Source organism: Cervus canadensis, chromosome 16 (assembly GCF_019320065.1).
Source record: "Cervus canadensis isolate Bull #8, Minnesota chromosome 16, ASM1932006v1, whole genome shotgun sequence".
Classification (NCBI taxonomy): Eukaryota; Metazoa; Chordata; class Mammalia; order Artiodactyla; family Cervidae; genus Cervus; species Cervus canadensis.
Genome location: NC_057401.1, coordinates 54,843,309 through 54,861,809, shown reverse-complemented (window position 1 = coordinate 54,861,809; position 18,501 = coordinate 54,843,309). Strand labels below are relative to the sequence as shown.

Sequence of the window (18,501 nt, the reverse complement as noted above, 5' to 3'; positions counted from 1 at the left end):
CCCTCATGGCTTAGACAGTAAAGAATCTGTCTGCAATGCTCAGGAGACCTGGGTTCGATTCCTGGGTGGGGAAGATCCGCTGGAGAAGGGAATGGCAACCCACTCCAGTATTCTTGCCTGGAGAATCCCATGGACAGAGGAGCCTGGTGGGCTACAGTCCAGGGGCGTGCAAAGAGTCAGGCACAGCTGAGCTACTAACACATACATATACACATATACACACATGGGCTTCCCTGATAGCTCACTTGGTAAAGAATCCACCTGCAATGCAGGAGACCCAGGTTTGATTCCTGGGTCGGAGATCCCCTGGAGAAGGAAATGGATATCCACTCCAGTATTCTTGCCTGGAGAATCCCATGGACAGAGGACCCTGGTAGGTTCCCAGCCCATGGAGTTGCAAGAGTTGGACACAACTAAACCACCACCACCACACACACACACATACACACACACACATATTAGAGGTATTCCTTTTACAATACGGATATGGTCCAATTACAGAAAATATTTTCACTTCCCCCAAGTCTCATCTCAGTTCTCAGCTTCCCAGTAGCTTATTGGTGTCTTACTATTAAATGCTTCATTTTGACTATTTTTCAAGAAGATATCAATTGCAATGAAGGCACAGGTAAGCCTACATCAATAAATATCAGTAGTTGTTTTAAAATGTTATTCTCACTAGAAAACTTAGTGATAACACACTTAAAATCAGAATTTAAATGCCACTTACAGACTAACTGCAGAAAAGGAACATGATATAGAAGTGGCAAGGCCCGTGAAAACCAGCTAGGCACCTAAGACATGTTCAGTCTCTTGGTTGTGTCCCACTCTTTTACAATCACATGGACTAGAGCCCGACGGGCTCCTTTGTCCATTGGATTATCCTGGTAAGAATACTGGAGTGGTTAGGTCACAATAAATTAGAGAGCAGGGAGGATGAATTCTGAAGTCCAGGGAGCTACTGATTGTGACCAGCAGAGCAATTATTTCTCTAGCCATAAAGAAATCAGAGTTATTTTCCACATGAAAACATTTAAAATTGCCTTCCCCGTCCCACTAGCAGGGGAGGCTCAGCTCTGCAGACTTTAGATGCCTCCAGGTTACAGGCAGTGGTTTCCCATGGAAGTGGATGAAGGCACGTGACCTTCCTCTTATCCCCATCCCCACCCCACCCCCACCCCAGCTGCCCTGGGTCCCCAACACCAGCAGGAAGCAGGGGTCCCACAGCAGTCTACAGGGGCGTCCAGCCTCATACTCTCTGTTTCTCGCACAGTTCATCCAGGGGAATCTGCCCAGTCCCTCCTGTTAATTCCACTCCAGGAAATCTGTTTCACATCTCTCTTCCAAGTCTTGTCAAGTCATCCTCCAAGGACTGTCGGACACTCCCGTTTATGAGTTCTCAAATGACCATGATTACAGCTAATGAGGCACGGGGATGGAAAAGACATTCTGATTTTAAATTCACCCAGTCTCGAAGGCCTGGGGACCCATCTCTTCCCCTCCCAACTGCCAGCACCTTCCCTACGTTTTACGAAGCCAACTGTTTGTAAAGTTAATTAAGATAAACAATATTTTTCAGCATCACTGCTTTCCCCAATGACTACTATTCTAACAGCATGATTTTCTACTACTTTTTGGTGCAAATAGATAATATTTTAATAACGTTAGGGGTTATGTAACTTTGGTCGACTGGCCTGGAAATCTTCCCACAATTTATCATATTATTTTTAGAGTAAAATGTATTCTCAATAAGGTTTATGAATTACAACCAGGCTGTAAGCTGCAGACTATACCAAATACAAACACACAAATAAATATAAAACCATAAAAAGAACCCCTCTAAGGTTGGTCCCCTCTCTGCCGTTTACCCAGTAAACATTTAATATACAGAGAGATGGAGCAAAATTATGGAGCCTCATCAAATTTAATTCCAGATGGCACCTCTCTGCTGTCACCAGGCACCGAGTCTAACTGTAATAGTATCCTTAGCACAGCACAATGATGAAGCAGATAAACATGCTTCCCCCAAAGTCCTAGATGTATTCCAATGCCAAATATTCAGAAGTGTTTCTGAATTTTCCAATCATTGTTTCCTTTAAGGCAAATGGCTGAGAAATGACTGTATTACAATAAAGCATTTTTACGTTGTGAAGGAAAAAAATGAATACTCATAGTATGTGCATTTAGGTAAAAATGCAAAAAGCTCCCATTTAGGGATAACATGATGGAGCTGCCCCTTTGAGAGCAAGGGCAGGAGAGAGAGAGACAAACAGCAGCAATGTGATCCGGATACTATTTATCGCCGTTCCCACCGTTATGCATAACTTGTCTTCTCTCTCAGGCAAGCAAGTCTGAAACATGTCACTAAATCCAGTCATCAATGAATTAACACGACTGAGATGGAACTCATTCTCTTCATTCCAAACCAGCTCTTTTAAAGTTGAGTAACATCACCATCGGCTTCACCTTCTCCTAGCCCACCCGATCGGCGGTCAAGGCCGTTTGACTCTAGACATCATGTCTCTTGTAGCCCTCCCTCCCTGCCCCGGCCCTGCTCCAGGTCATCCGCTTCTGTCTGTCTGGTGGGGGCCACCAGAGCATCTCGATTGGTTTCCCCGTCTCTGTTCTCACCTCTGTCTCATTCATTAGCCACACTGGAACCAAAGCCACCTTTCAAACAGGCAAATCCAAGCAAACCACACCCCCACTGAGAACCCTTCAAAATTCCCCACTGCCCTAACCATCAAGGCAGAACTTCTTACCCTGACTGAGTGGGTCCTCCCCCATCTGGGTTCCGCTCACCTTGCCACCCGCCCTCCTGCCTGCTCCTGGCTTGTCCCGTGTCCCAGTCATATCAAGCATCTGCCATTTTTCACCTGGAATTCTCTTGCTTTCCAGAAGCAAGATCTCTAGATCTCTGGTCTCAGCTTGACCTGACACTTACGGTCCTGGGGTAAACACCCTATTCTTCTTCTATCTCAGACTTGATCACATCCTTTGATAGGGGCCTGCCTGTCTGCTTGCCTTTCTGGGTTAATTATTGCACCTGCAAGGGCTGAGTCAGTCTTTTTCCTATTTCATCTTTAGTGACTAGCACCGGACCTGCCACATCGCAGGTGTTCAAGAAACACCTGTTGAAGGAACACATTCATGAAGACACCCTTGCCCACTGTGTCCCATATTATCCATTAACAGTGAAATGATGCTCCATTTAATAGTGAAAACACTCCAAAATTACGTACTAAGCACCTAAGAAAGAGGGTGACAACTTTCAACTCATTAAGCAGCCCCCATACTTGGTTTCAAACCTCTTGGTTTGTTACTGCCAGAAAGTGAAAGTTGCTCAGTCGTGTTTGACTCTTTGATTCTCCAGGCCAGAATACTGGAGTGGGTAGTTGTTTCCTTCTCCAGGGGAGCTTCCTGACCCAGGAATCAAACCAGGGTCTCCTGCATTGCAGGTGGATTCTTTACCATCTGAGCCACCAGGGAAGCCTTTTGAAAAAGGCTTGGTCCTGTTTGTATGTCTAGATTAGAGAAGCAGTCAGTGGTCCCTGTAACCACCCTCCCCCAAATCTGTGCCAAACAACCACCTATGATTAAGAGCAAATGGAAATTTAACCTATCATTTCAAAAAGCACATTACCTAAGTCTTAGTAACTCAACTAAAACAAACAAACAAAAAAGTATTACTGAGTAGATGCAGCCATAAACATCTTTCCCCCAAAGTGGGGGAACCCAGCAGAAATATTGCTGACACACATGTTGTAAAAGCCAAGTATTTCCAGCATCTGTCCTCTAGCATACTTCTGCTTGCCCCTAACTGGCCCTAGTTTAACAAGTCCCCTTAAGGCAAGGCACAGATTCAATACAAGGGAAGAAAGGTCAGCTCTAGTCAAGGATGGGTGAAAATAAACAGGCGTAGCAGCAGCCTGCCTGGCATAAAGCCCTAGCATATTGCTTTACATATTTTTCAAAGCTCTTCATATTTTTCAAAGCTCTTCTGTGTCCAGTGTCTGGGTGGTCTACATTTTCAAAAGAAGGGATAGAAACCCTCTACACCCATTTAACAACTGGGAAAACTGAAGGCCCCAGAAGTCAAGGCCTTTGCTCAAGGTCACAGAGCTGGGGGGCGGGGGGGGGGCGGGGTGGTGCACAGACGGAGGAGGTCATGAGCAGGGGGCCTGGCAGAAGTGGAAGTTCTTTCCCTCAGCCATGCTGAGGTGAGCTTGCAGCGCTTCTAGAAACTACAGAGGAGAAACCACAGGAATCCAGTGCATCTCTCAATCAGCTTGAACCATCTCCCTTGGTCCACGCGGCCCCTTTTCTCCAAAGTGGGCTCTAAATAGCAAGGTGATTGGGTTAAAGGAAGAAGTCACAGCCAAGGAGAGTAGAAAAGAGAAGAGGACCTTTTATCTTCCCTTTCCCCTAAATATCACTAGCTTCGCCCTTCCTTAGAACACAGGCAACTCCAAACATTCTCGTCTGAGACTCCAGGCATGAGCCACCGGTCAGAGGAGCCTGGCGGCTCTGCAGAGGCTCAATGACCCGGCACAGCTATTCAATCTTTTCGTCTTTAAAGTGGGGGTGGGGACACCCCCACAGTACACGCCAGGTGTCTCAGGCAGGACCTGACACCTTGGAAGATGGGTTACTTTTCCTTCCCTCTCCCATGAATTCACACAAGAAGTTTGGGAAGCACACTTCTTGAGCATCACTGGATTCATTAAAAAAAAAGAAAAAGAAAAAAAAAAGCCCTTTTCTCTGCCTTGAAACCTGCAGGGACAGGCATCTTCCCAGACATAGAAGAGTCAAACCAACTCACTCCCTCTTCCTTCCCGGGCTCATGTCCAGCCCCAAGCGGGCGCGTAGTTGGACTTTCCTGGTGGCTCAGACAGTAAAGAATCTGCCTGACATGTGGGAGACCCAGGTTCGATCCCAGGGTCGGGAAGTTTCTGTAGAGAAAGAAATGGCAACCTGCTCCAGTCTTCCTGCCTGGAGAATTCCATGGAGAGACGAGCCTGGTGGGCTACAGTCCCTGGGGTGGCAAAGAGTTGGACACGATTAAGCAACTACCTCTTTCACTTTGGGCAGTGAATGTATTGATACATGCTCCCTGGAAAGAATGTATGGCCTGCAAGAATTTAAAAGTATTACATGATGAAACACTGCATTGATCTCTTGGCATTTAAACCATGCTTTTCATACAAGAAGTCACTTGAAGGAGTTCAGTACCACGTGGCTTTGAGAGAACTAGAACACCGATTCTAATATTGAGGTGGGAGTGCCCACTCAGGCTGGGTCCGCATCCAATGGGCGACTGCAGGAGAAACCGGGTCAACTGGGACAGCCGTGCGGGGTCACACACAGGGGAAGCCTTGGAAAGGGGCACCAGCCCACAGGCATTTCTAGTGTTAATCCAAAGAGATAATCAGAAACACAGATTCCTGAGCAAACACGTTTCAGAGCACTGTTCGTAACAGAACGGAACAGAAATCCAGCTGCAGAGGGTCAGTTAATTTGGGAATAGCGTATCCTTGTGAAAGAATGCCATTTGAGATGAATACTGAAAACTCAAGGGAAACTTGCCTCTGAGGTAAAATGGAAAAAGGCTGCAATTTTGTTTTAGAATATACAGACAGAAAAGAAATGAGAAGGGCAAGCACTAAGATAATAAACAGCACTAGTTCTAGGTGCTGGGGGGAGATGCGTCTAGACACTATGGTATATATTTTTATTTTCTTCTCTAAGAAGAAAAGTGAAAGTGTTAGTTGCTCAGTCATGTCTGACTCTTTGCGACCCCATGGACTGCCGGGCTCCTCTGTCCATGGGATTTTCCAGGCAAGAACACTGGAGTGGGTTGCCATTCCCTTCTCCAGGGGATCTTCCTCACCCAGGGATTGAACCTGGGTCTCCTGCACTGTAGGCAGATTCTTTACCTTCTGAGCTATCAGAGAAGCCCTTTCTTTTCTATACTTTTATTTTCCTTCTTTATACAATGACTACAACTAGAATAAAACTAATAAACTTTTTTTTTTTTTTTAAAGAGAGGCCCTCTTCAAAAGCCATTGGCTTTCCGAGCAGCTTATGCAGTTCATGAAAATTTTAAAATTTTGATAAAATATACATAACATAAAATTTATTATGTTCACCATTTAAAGTAGCATTCCCCAGCTTCTCTGGCACCAGGGCCTGGTTTTGTGGAAGACAATTTTTTCCACAGACGGGGTTGGGGGGGGGGGATGGTTTGGGAATGATTCAAGTGCATTATATTTATTGTCACTTTATTTCTATTATTCTTACATCAGCTCCACCTCAGATCATCAGGCATTAAGATCTCGAAGGCTGAGGATCCCTGATTTAGAAGTGTACAGTTCAGTGGAATTAGGTACATTCACAGTATTGTGTAACCGTCACCACCATCCATCTTCAGAACTTTGTCTCCAAACTGAAACTCTGTACCCATTACACAATAGCTCGAATTCCTCCCTCCCTTAAGCCCTAGTAACTGCTATTCCACCCTCTGCCTCTATGATGTAAGACTGTCTGAGGTACTGCATACAGGTAGAGGCATCCACATACACAAAAGCATGTCCTTTTGTGTCTGGCTTATGTCACATAGCATCAAAGTTCACCCATGCTGTTGCATACATCGTGATTTCATTTCTGTTTTAGGACTGGAAAGAGTCCATCGTATGTACGTACCACCTTTCATTTTATGATGCCAGCTTTCTAAGCAGACTTTAATTTTGAAGCATATCTGAAAATCAAAATGATCATATAACTGACGGGTGTACACTCATTGAAGAATTAAAAGCACCAAACAGTACCAAATAAGGAGAAAAGTTATTTCACACGGAAAGTCAAATTGTCCACCTGCCTTACACCCACTGAAATCCACAAGATTGAGCCCTTTTTTGCAGCAGGCAAGAGTAACAGGGCTACCGTCTGTAATAGCAATGAGAGGTCTCAAACTCAGTTATCTGGGACCGAAGGCATGCGTGTCGCTTTGTCCGAGCAATTAAAAAGGCTCCCACAGCACCTGGAACAGCAGCTGGCCCCTGGGAGAGGGGGCACCAGAAACCTCCCTATCTTGACTGGTGTGTGTGCGTTTAGTTGCCTAGTTGTGCACAACTCTGTGCGACGCTTTAGACTGAAGCCCAACAGGCTCCCCTGTCCGTGGGATTTTTCAGGCAAGCATGCTCGAGCAGGTTGCCATATTCTTTTCCGGGGGATCTTCCTGAGCCGGGGATCGAACTCACATCTCCTGGGTCTCCTGCATTGCAGGCGGACTCTTCACCCACTGAGCCATCAGGGTGTGGGTTATATACGGGTATACATTTGTCATCGCTCAAAACTCATGGACCTGTTCACGTAAGATCTGTACATTTCACTGCATATAAATGGAAAAAGGAAAGAAAAACAGCCTCCTCCCCTGAAAGAGGACATATGAAGCCTGAAAGCAATTAATCATGAATTTTAGAAAAACAAAAACGGTTCTGCATCTCAGCCACCAATCGCTCGGGGCCCTACAGTGGATCTTTGGAACTAAGTCCAGGCTCCTAAAACACTGGCTCATCCAGGGAAGCCTGGTAAACACTTGGGCCAAACTGCCAACAGCGCCAGGGAGCCTCCCTGGGTTTGGTAAGCAGCCCAAGAGGTGTGAGGTGCAGGTGGTGTTGACACGCAAAGATGTGAGGCTCAGTGTGGGAGGCCAGGAGGTCCACCCTGACCTCACGTGGGACTCCAGGTGATGCAACCCTACAAAGGAAACGGGAGGGGGTGGAACCATAACTGTCCCAAGAAAAAACAAGCTCCCTGGGAGAGCTCCAGGGAAACAACTGAATGTGAGTCTAAAGCAGAGCAGAGACCTCTGACTCCCTGTTTGGGATCAAGCAGGTGGCAAGGGGTCTTTTCAGTTGCTTCTGCATTGGACTTGGCTAGGATCCTGAAGAGGTAGCAGCTACCACTCTCTTATGAAGCATGGTTATTTGTTACCCTCCTCTGTGCTGTCTGTCATTATAAAATGTCAAGTTTAGGCCACACGTCGTGGGAGGCAGCTGTGTCCCAGCCACGGTGAATTTCCTGCCAAACCATTTAAAGCACTCAGATGACTTTCTTTCTCTTTTTTTGTAATCTGCTATTTTAGATTCTCCACATCACCATTCCCCTGTATTAAAATGCACAACCCGGTGGCCAGCAGATCTTGGGGTTGTTCACAGAGCAGCGGTCAACAGTATACATACTTCTTATCATCCTAAAGACACCTCTGAGAACACTAAACAGCCACACCTATGCCAATTGGCAAATGAAAAAAAAATGACTCAGAAACTTCCCTAGACTTAATGGTATATTTCTTAAAAAAAAAAATGACAAAAAACTGAGCAGGGATGCTGACAAGCTTATTGATGTGGGTTCATTATTATTTGGCTTCCCCTGGGCAGCTCAGTGGTAAAGAATCTACCTGCAATACAGAAACTGCAAAAGGCATGGGTTCAATCCCTGGGTCAGGAAGATCCCCTGGAGGAGGGAATGGCTACCCACTCCAGTATTCTTGCCTGGAGAATCCCATGGACAGAGGAGCCTGGTGGGCTACATTCCATAGGGTTGCAAAGAGTTGGACACGATTGAAGCGACTTAGCCCACACGCATTATTCTTTAGTTAAGAAAATCAGGAGTGACCGGCTCTCACCATGTAAATGCTTATGCTGGACCACAATCCTGAAAGTTCCCCCACCCAAACCAACCCTTCCTGGGTGCCTCACAAGGTAAGTTACCTTTACTTCTCACATCCCGGGAAGATCACGGCCACAGAGACAACGCCTGTCCCTCTCATCTTGGCTCAGTTAGCTCCTTTAATCTGCTGGTACACATTCTGCGTTCCAGCCATTTAGTTCCAGTTGCACGCCCTGAGGAGTCTCAGCCTCACCTTTCTAGTCATCCTTGAAAGTTCTCAGCCAGAGTCCTACTTTTGCTGTTCACTTCCTCCCAGCCTGGAGTCAGAGGTCCCCAGGGCCAGCCGCAGTCCCCATCCAGGTGGGATGAAAACGGCTGCCGTCCACCCAGCCCCTCATCCACCCCCAGCTTGGGGACAGAGATGCGGACTCACTTCGGTAAGAGGGCTGCACATTCATACTGACAAACCCACCTACAGGAAGACAGCCTTGCAACAGTGCCGGGCGTCAGTCTCACGGAAAGCCTTGCCAATCTTGTGATATGAAAACCCCATGAAAAATGTAAAAGCTGGCTAGACCCTGTGAGCTGTAACTGAGACCAAAAGATACTCCCCCAGTAGAAACGAAGCTGGTCCATCTGCCCTGGGGACCACATGGCATTTCCTGGACCAGATGTACACGCTCATTATCTAGTGGAATCAATACCACCTTTGCCCTGACAAATAAGTAAGTTATTTCCCTTCCCAAGATGGACTTGGAAAACATTTTTGGCATGGAGAAGCAACTATATAGAACCAGAAAGTTGTGAGGCAGAAATCATCAGCTGACTTGAGATAACTGCAGTCTTGGTCATTACAAGCGCATTTGCTCTCAGCATTGTGAATGGTACTTGGTTGTTGGCATTGCAGCTGAATGACCCCCAAACCATAGAAACAGCAAAAATAAAACAGAGGGACTTGCCAGAGGGTCCAGGGGTTAAACTCCGATCTTCCAGTGAAAGGGGCATAGGTTTGATCCCTGGTTAGGGAACTAAGGGGGTCTTCCAGGTGGTGCGAGTGGTAAAGAACCCACGTGCCAATGCAGAAGACACATGAGATGTGGGTTTGATTGATCCCGGGGTCAGGAAGATCCCTTGGAGCATGCAAGCTACTCCACTATTTTTGCCTGGAAAATTCCATGGACAGAGGAGCCTGGCGGGCTACAGACCATGGGGTTGCAAAGAGTTGGACATGACTGACTGACACATGCATGCAGGAACTAAGATCCCAAATGCCACAAGGGATCATCCCAATGACCAAAAATATGTATTGAAAACAAAACAAAAACCAGGCACAAAACCTGGGGTTTATACGGCTTGATGTGAAGTCCACCAGTTTCCCTGTCCTGTGACTTCTGTTCTTCTCTCTATGGTGGTTTAGTCGCTAAGTCGTGTCCAACTCTTGTGACCCGTGGACTGTAGCCTGCCAGGCTCCTCTGTCCACGGGATTCTCACCTCTATAGACAGGTGGTATCCACTTTGAGGACAGGAGGGTTTGGAGAGAAGGAGGCAGGGGAGACAAGCTGTGAAAACTACCTCTTTACGGCTTACTATTTCATCGCCAAGACCACACACTCACTGTATGCTGCTTTGAGTGCTGAATACCTTGCTTCACCTTATCACAAACTGCAGTGTGCAATGAGGCATCATGCTCTGTGATGCTCTGACTGCAAAAGTGTTTCCAGTATGTTTTCTCAACTAGGACCTGATTTGGGAGCAGGGGCTGTGTCAAATGCTTCTCTTATTCAAATGTCACCTACCTGACACTGACTCTAGAATCTCTCTAGAAGAGAAACAAAATTAGGCCAGGACAGGAGGGCTAGTGTCACAAAGTATATATGCTTTTTTTCCCCCAAGGGAGGCCTCCAAAATTATATATTCTTCATTTTTTTCATGGACTTCTAATGGATTTGAGTTTCTAGGGTCCAGAGCAGATCCAAAGCAGAAAATGAAAAAGCAAGTATTCAACATGTATTTGCTATTTTCATTCATTATTATCTTATTAGTTTTATTTTATCTGGCCAAACAGATAAATTATTATTTATATTTTATTTATAAATAAAATAATATTATTTTATTTAAACTGGCCAAACTCTTTGTTAAGTATTTTGAATATCACCTGTCAGTGGATACCTTGTCAGCTGATTGCCTTGCACAACATTCACAAGCCACCAGAAAGACGTTCTTTGTGATTTGCATATAGTATTTATTTAATATGGCAGAAAAATGTGCAACATAGCTTTCCAGCAATAACAATCTCATGCTACAGAAAGAAAACCAGCGATCTGCATTTTAAGGGATAAGCTTCGATTATCATGAAAATGCACTCACAGAGAGATAGCTCATATCCAGAAAATGCAGCATTATGGCAACACCGCATCAACTAATAAAGTTACAGGTGCTAAAAAAATTACCGAGTTGATTTTTTAAAATGTAGACATGACCCAAGTCACTCTGGTATAAGTTTAACAAGTGTATTTATTCTGACTTACACAGGACATTAAAGGAATGACTTTCCACATATGACGTCTCGCCTCTCATCCCAACATAACCTACCCCAATTGCCCCAGATCAGACAAGGGAGAGTGAAAAGACACGGAAACCAATTACTGGCCACAAATATGAAACTGGGCTTGTCACATCAAAAAAGTGAAATGGTACCATAAATGGTATTATTTGGTATACTTTAAAAACTGCTTTTAAAGAATTTGATGTATTACTAGAAAAAGATTTAGATACTGTCTTGACGCATGAAGTGTTAGATTACCTTCTGCAGGAAGAAGTGTTCTGACAAAGTAGTAATTAGGTTGCTCATCAAACCACCCCAATAAATAAATGAGTAAAGAAACGAACCACAAGATTATATCTTTGAGGTCCTAGAAATAATCTACTTACCTAAGTACAATGAAAGAGAGGTACTGTAAATGCAAATACATCAGTACATCTAAAGAAAACTGGGAAAACACAGTGGAGAAGTAACTGTCAATTGAACTAAGGAGGGCCACAGTGTCCTTGACTAAATACAGACTGCCAGTGACCTCATTTTCTATGTATGGATGAGAAACTGAAATAGGCATCAAATTATGCCAGGCATAAAGCCCAAGGCAATCAGAGAAAACACATTATCTACCTATTACACAAAGATGTCCACTAAGTTTACACTGGAAAAAGCAAACAAAAAAACCTCAGCATTTAAATAGGAGAATACACAGCAAGGGAAATTATGCATGTTCATACAATCACAAATTATGCTGCTATTTAAAACCACAGTTAAATACTTTAAGTGATATGGGGAAAATACCTGTGTGTTCTGTGAAACATATATACATATATATGTATATATATCTCCTTAATCATGTAAAAAAAAAAGGCAGGAGATATCTAAAATATTAAAGGGGTTTTTCTTCACAGTAGCTTTAGAGGTAATCTACATTTCCCCCAATTTTTTTTAACATGTAACCAAACTTTGGGGGCTTCCCAGGTGGCACAGTGGTGAAGAATCCACCTACCAATGCAGGAAATGCAAGAGATTGGGTCAATCCTTGGGTCAGGAAGATCACCTGGAGAAAGAAATGGCAACCCACTCCGGTATTCTTCCCTGGAAAATCCCATGGACAGAGGAGCCTGGTGGGCTAGAGTCCATGGGTTCGAAAAGAGTGGAACACGGCTGAGCCCACAAGCAAACCGAACATTAAATGGCATATGTTACTTTAATAATTCGAAAACAGAAATGTTGTTTTGATATTTAGTCCATGAGGACAGAACAGACTGAAGGCGGAAAAAAGTCTCTCACCTACAGTTACTTAGAAACTCATTCTGGGATCACCTTTTCTGTCTGTCAGTACTTTGGAAAGTGAAACATGCAATGGCCACTTCTGTTATTACTGAGGGCAAGCTCTCCCTGGGGATATCTCTTTCATCACTTAACGACCTTAGATGAAGTGGGTAGTACCATGTACAACATTCACTTAAAAAACATTCCCATACCTCCTGGAGACCTTTTTAAAATTGGGTTGGGCTGGAGTTAATTTCTCTACTAGTAGACAAGGGGAATATTTATTAAGCTACTTTTCTGGGGCTTCTCTCTCTCTCTCTTTTTTTCCATTTTGTGATGTTAGTAATTTGAAACCCTCTTATACCATGGAAACCTAACTAAAGGTTTCACAAGTAAGAAAGGGGGCTGGGTGAAACATTCCTGTCACACATCTTACTCTAGTAATTAACAATTCATATGAAAAACTCTTCGCTCACAGATAACTTGGGTCTTTCATGTACCATATTGGTCCCAACCAAATTGATTGATTCACTCAGGGTTATCTGAAATAACCTGCAATAACAAGTAATCACTTGGGTGTCAAACTGCCTGGCACTGAGCAGAACACATTTCTTCCTCAGTGAGACCATCTTCATCTTTTTTCTCTTTCAAATCTCCACAGCAAAGCCGTCCTTAACATTTTAAGTGTCATGGCATAGGTCTTTGTGACCTCATGAACTGTAGCCCTCCAGGCTCTTCTGTCCATGAGATTCTCCAGGCAAGAATACAGGAGGGGGTGGCCCTACTCTCCTCCAGGGGGTCTTCCCCACCCAGGAATCAAACCAGTGTCTCTTAGGTTTCCAGCATTAGCAGGAGGGTTCTTTACCAATAGTGCCACCTTTAAGTGTCAATAGATACCTTAAAAAATAAATTACTGATTTAGTCTACATAATTTGGTGAACTTGGCTTTTAAGGAATTCAAGGACGTTGTATCAAGTTTGATTTTAAACAGAAATCACAGCCCTCTGAATACAGTGACATCAAATGGACATTTGCAGACACTTCTGAAGAAATACATCGTTCAAAACTTATCTCTGCATCTTCCTTCTTTCCTGAGCAATCTGTACCGCTCGAATCATAAAGACCAAGTGATTTCTGCACAATTTGGGGCAATATCAGTTGTTTCTTACCTTTTCCCCTCACTTTTAACCAAAGGCTATGCTGATCTCGTTAAAGTAAGATACAGAGTTGATTTAATTAATGATCTAGATAACTGAGCCTTTCTTACATGACCCTGTTGGTCACAATCTCCTTTTCCTGAAAGACCTTGTTATGACCATCCTACATCTGTTGAGTCTTTTAAAATTCAAAATACGACAGCTAAGATTACATCTAAACCAAATCTGGGACTTAGAAAAGCCAGAACTTGCTTCTAAATTTCTAAGAAAACTCCTGGGGTGGCTCTCAGTGCATAAGCAGAGACCAGAATGGCTCAGGGCCAGGGAGATACGGTTTGAACGCTGAGTCTGCCCCGCACTGCCTGTGTGAACTTATGCCTTAACACGCCTGGGCCTCTGATTCCTTTCTCACATATAACACGTGCTGAGACGTTACAAATACAAATGAAGTGCTCGATGAACGGAAATAATGAATCCTTTTGAGTCTTAATCTGTAAAAATATAGGTAAAATGATAATTTCACATATAGTACAATTTTCAGTGTTCGACACACCTAAAGGGTTCTACAAACATTATTTTAGTTTCTGCAATAAAGGATGTGTTATCTTTCTTTCTTTCTTCTTCTTCTTCCTTTTCGCACACTGCATGGCATGTGGGATCTTAGTTCCCTGACCGGGGGTCAAACCCTTGTCCCCTGCATTGGAATCTCAGAGTCTTAACCACTGGACCGTCAGGGAAGTCCATTTTTTTCTATGATGCCTATGCTTAATATTAAGAAGCAGGTCATTCTACTCCATATAGCCTGTTTTGTTTCAGTGTAGAATTCAACACGTGCCCCGTCCTCCAAATTACTGCCACCATCAAAACCAAAAAGTGTGATGCGAGATTTTGTTAGAATAAATATTCCATAATATTCGGGTTTCTTCCTTGGTTGACCTTAACAGTACAGGAAAAGATATACAAAACAGATAATGTCCACGGAAAACCATCAGGAGGCCCTGGATGGACTGTCACAGGCTTTTTCACAGCGCCTTCCCCCCCAACACTAACAGCCCCGAGATGACTATAATAACTTCACACGGTCACATGGGCAGCTTATTCAAATTTCACTGGAATCTTGCTTATAGCTGGATTTTCATTTTAAAAGTTCTGTCCACATTTTCTAAAGAAACCACAAACGGAGATGTTTATGAACAGAAAAACCTTCACCTAAGAAACATTTAAAATGATTTCAGTATCCTTTCGTTCTTGAGACTTAAAAGCTAATGAGATGCTTTATTTCTGAATTTTGGGTTTCTTCATCCTCTCGAAAGCTTGTGTACCAGGGGCTGTTTCGACCTCTGGACACCCATGTCACCTGCCTACTTGAGGAATAGTAAATTACTGAAATGTGAATCACTGTTCACCCAGAGCAAGGTGTAACACACCTGCCTGCTTGGAAAGAAGGTAGAAACCTACATGCGTCCATCCGTCTAGAGAACTAGATAAGCCTCCATGTAAGAGCTGCATACTTTCAAAAGTCTAAAGTAGACGCATATTTGCATATAATGGGATCATTTTTCCTCCTCTTTATTGTGCCTCAAAGCAGTTGGGCTAAAATGTTCTTTTGTTCAGGACCCACCTAAGACCCAGTCACTCTTTAGCTCACACTGTTAATCTTCCCCTTCAGTTTTACAATAAGAAAAAGTCAGTTTTGTTCTTTGCACACTGCCCTATTTTGTCAAATTATCATCTGATGCCAGAAGGCAAAGCAAGGTTTTGGAAACATATCAATTTCTTCCCTCCATCTCTCTACTCTCAACTCTGATAAACTGTCTCTACCACCAGGCAGCCTGTAACCTCATAAATACACTGGCACTTAAGGGATAAGGGCTTCAAAAAAAAAAAACAACACTTGTTGATAAAACTTGCTTCTGTAAAACAAGATGACTCTTTTAGCACTTTGCTTATGTCACCTACAACAGGAGTTTAGCGTCTCAAGGATGAGTTTCAATTAGACCCACTAGGATAGACTGATTGTATGGCTTCTTTCATGTCTAGCCTCCCTTTTATGACCTCAGGGAGGCGCCTTTCTTTACAGTAAAGTAAAATTCTTAATTATATCACCTTGCATTAAATCAAGGCAAATGTGAGGCAACACTGTGGTATGTTTCAGGCCGTTTAATTATGGCAAAGAATACTCATTTCTCCCAGTTATCCCTATAACACACACACACACACACTACAGTTCAGGAAGAAGGGATCAGTTGAGCAACCTCAGAGCCTTTAGGGCAGCTCTGAGAAGATAAGAAAATAGTAAAAGGTTAAGGTGAACACATAGAACTTAAGTCGTGTAAAATGTGCAATGTAATAAGTTCAGGCCTAAAAACCTTTCCAAAGATTAAAGGAAATGCCCAAAGTCACCAGTCAATTATGCAAGAAGGGGAGGGGAGGGGGGAAGGTGGAGCCTTTGGGGGACCCTGGGGAGGTGCTGGCAGAGCAAAGTGGCAACAGAAAAGACATAATATTTCATCAAAAGAACTAAGCTGGTTTCCTAGCTAGACAGAGGTCTCCAGAGGCTTTGCTACTTTGTGAACACTTGTCCGCAATAAAATTCCAAGTAAAAAAGTAGCTTTTAAGGTGGGCTAAGCATTCTGGTAGCTAAACAGTTGCATCAGTCAAAAGTTCTGAGCACAGAGAGACAAAGGAAGCAGATACTCACCAAAAGGAGGAGTCAAATGTATCCCCTTTTGAAAAATTATTTTAGTTTTTTTCTTTTTTAACTAAAGGTGCATCTAAATAGATGCTTTTTCTATACAAACATCCTTTCAAGTCTGTTGACTTAAAGGAAAAGAAATACGGTAGGACAATGGCAGGTGCTGCTCAATCACTCCCTGGGGCCATTCGGACACCTGCCCATCAAGGTGACAGGCGCTGCCCCCTCCCCTCAACACTCTTTCCCAGCCTTAAAAATGCAACCGCATCCCGCAAGAGGCCTGCGAAAACGGTCCCCACCGGCGGAGTGGGAAGTGCCAAGCACCAAAGCCCCGCTGCTGGAGTCTGCAGCGCTCGATTTGCAATGACGCCACATGGAGAGAAATGGGGGAAAACAGGAAAAAGAAACAAGGATGAGAAGGCAACAAACAAAAATGTGCGCCCCTTCTTTGGTGATCCAAGACGGAAAAAAAAAAAAAAAGAAGAAGAAGAAGAAAGAAAGAAACCCAAAACTAGAGATGGTCAATGGTTAGCTTATCAGAACACATTTGGGACAGCTCTAATCCATACACAAGCTTAAAAAAAAAAAAAAAAAAAAAGTAGTAGTACCTGGGAAATCAACTTGAACACATTCTAATGCAAAATTCCCCCCATCATCACCATCACCACAAACTCGGGATAAATAAAATCGCCGGCACTCAAGCTATTAGAAACATTTTACTCACAAACCAGAGGTTTACATAATCACAAATTACATAATACTCCTTCCGTGCACGAAAAACCTTTCTATAGGTGAAGCTCCAAGCCCTCCGGGCTTTTCATGTTTTCCAGCGAGAGCTGGAAAAGTCTGCTGAATAATTGGGGGGAGGAGGGAGGGGGAATGGAATGCCGGAAAGTCATCTTTGACAAGCTGTCAACCCCACCAAATGTTCTAGGATTTTAAAAAGAGCCTCGCGGAGCAGGTGACTCGCCTCTGTCCCCATCCACTAAATGCCCGGGCATCTGAGGCCAAGGCAGAGAGGGAGCAAGGAGCTGGGCGCGGGGTGCAGAGTGCGGGGCGCCGCTGCCCAGTGCGGGGGTGAGGGGGTGGCCGGGGCTTACCTGCTCCCCGAAGTCGATGGCTATGTTGGTGATACCCAGGGGCACCAGGAACCGGATCAGGGGCCAGTAGTGCGTGAGCGCCGGGAATTTCACCATAGTCCCCGCCGTGGGCTGACCCCACACACATCTGCCGCCGCGAGGGGACTGTGCCGGGAGGCGCGGGCCGGGCGGGGGCGCGGGAGGACGCGGAGGCCGGGTCCGGAGGGGCCTCGGGGCGGCGGCGGTGGCGGCGGCTCCTCCTCGCGGCTGCGGCGCCCTCTCTCCAAGCGCGGCTGCTCTAGCAGGAGATCCTCAAGCTCAAGTCCATCCCTGCTGCCCTCCCACACAACAAAGATCTGCCGGGAAAAAAAAGAGGAGGGACAGCAGCGGCGGCGGCGGCGGCGGCGGCGGGAGGCTCTGCTGACAGCGGCTCCATTATAAGCGCTCTGGGCCCGGAAATAAATAACCGCGCGCACGAGGCGCTGCCGCCGCCGCCGCCGCCGCGCGGAGGAAATCAGGGGCGGGCGCGGAGGCGCGGACACGGCCGGCGGCCCCGGGGGCGGAGGGGCGGGCGGCGAACTGGGGATGGGGCCGGGCCGGGCCGGGCCGGGCCGGGGCGGGCGGGCGGCGCCCTCCTTCCCGGCGCCGCCGTCTGCGCGCCGCTCGGCCGCGGGGGGCGCTGCGCACGCACGGGCCGCGCGGTGCCCCGGACGCGCCGTGGGGGCGGCGGCGCGGGGCTGCGGGGAAAGCGGGCTGGAGGGGGCCGGGCGCTAGCGCGGCCTGCACACGAGGGCGCCGCCGGGGGGACGCCTGAGGAGGACAGCGCACCCAGCGATCGTGAGGCCCCGGGGCCGCCTCGGCTCCCTGGCCGGGCCCTGACTCCCGAGCCCCGCGGGGCCAGAGAGGGGGCTGGGGTCCCCGCGCTGTCCCGGGAAGAGCTGGGACGTGTGGGAGACAGGCGGCTGGAGCGCGGATGCTCGGGAAGGGATGGGGCGCGCAGGGGCCGGGAAGGAGCGGGTTTGGGAGGACTCCCCCCACCCCCCCCCCCGCAACCTCCCATAGCGGAGGCCGCTCCAGCCCATCCCC

The 18,501-nt window shown here is 45.9% G+C and overlaps 1 protein-coding gene across 1 annotated transcript in view; it reads right to left on the bottom strand.

The window, feature by feature from the left end:
- ANKH (ANKH inorganic pyrophosphate transport regulator) overlaps positions 1 to 17,925 on the bottom strand; it is a 160,868-nt gene extending 142,943 nt beyond the window's left edge. The window contains exon 1 of the mRNA XM_043489077.1: positions 17,437 to 17,925. Coding sequence (XP_043345012.1) covers positions 17,437 to 17,532 — 96 coding nt within the window. The 5' untranslated portion in view covers positions 17,533 to 17,925. The remainder of the gene's footprint in view (positions 1 to 17,436) is intronic.
- Positions 17,926 to 18,501: the final 576 nt, after the last annotated feature.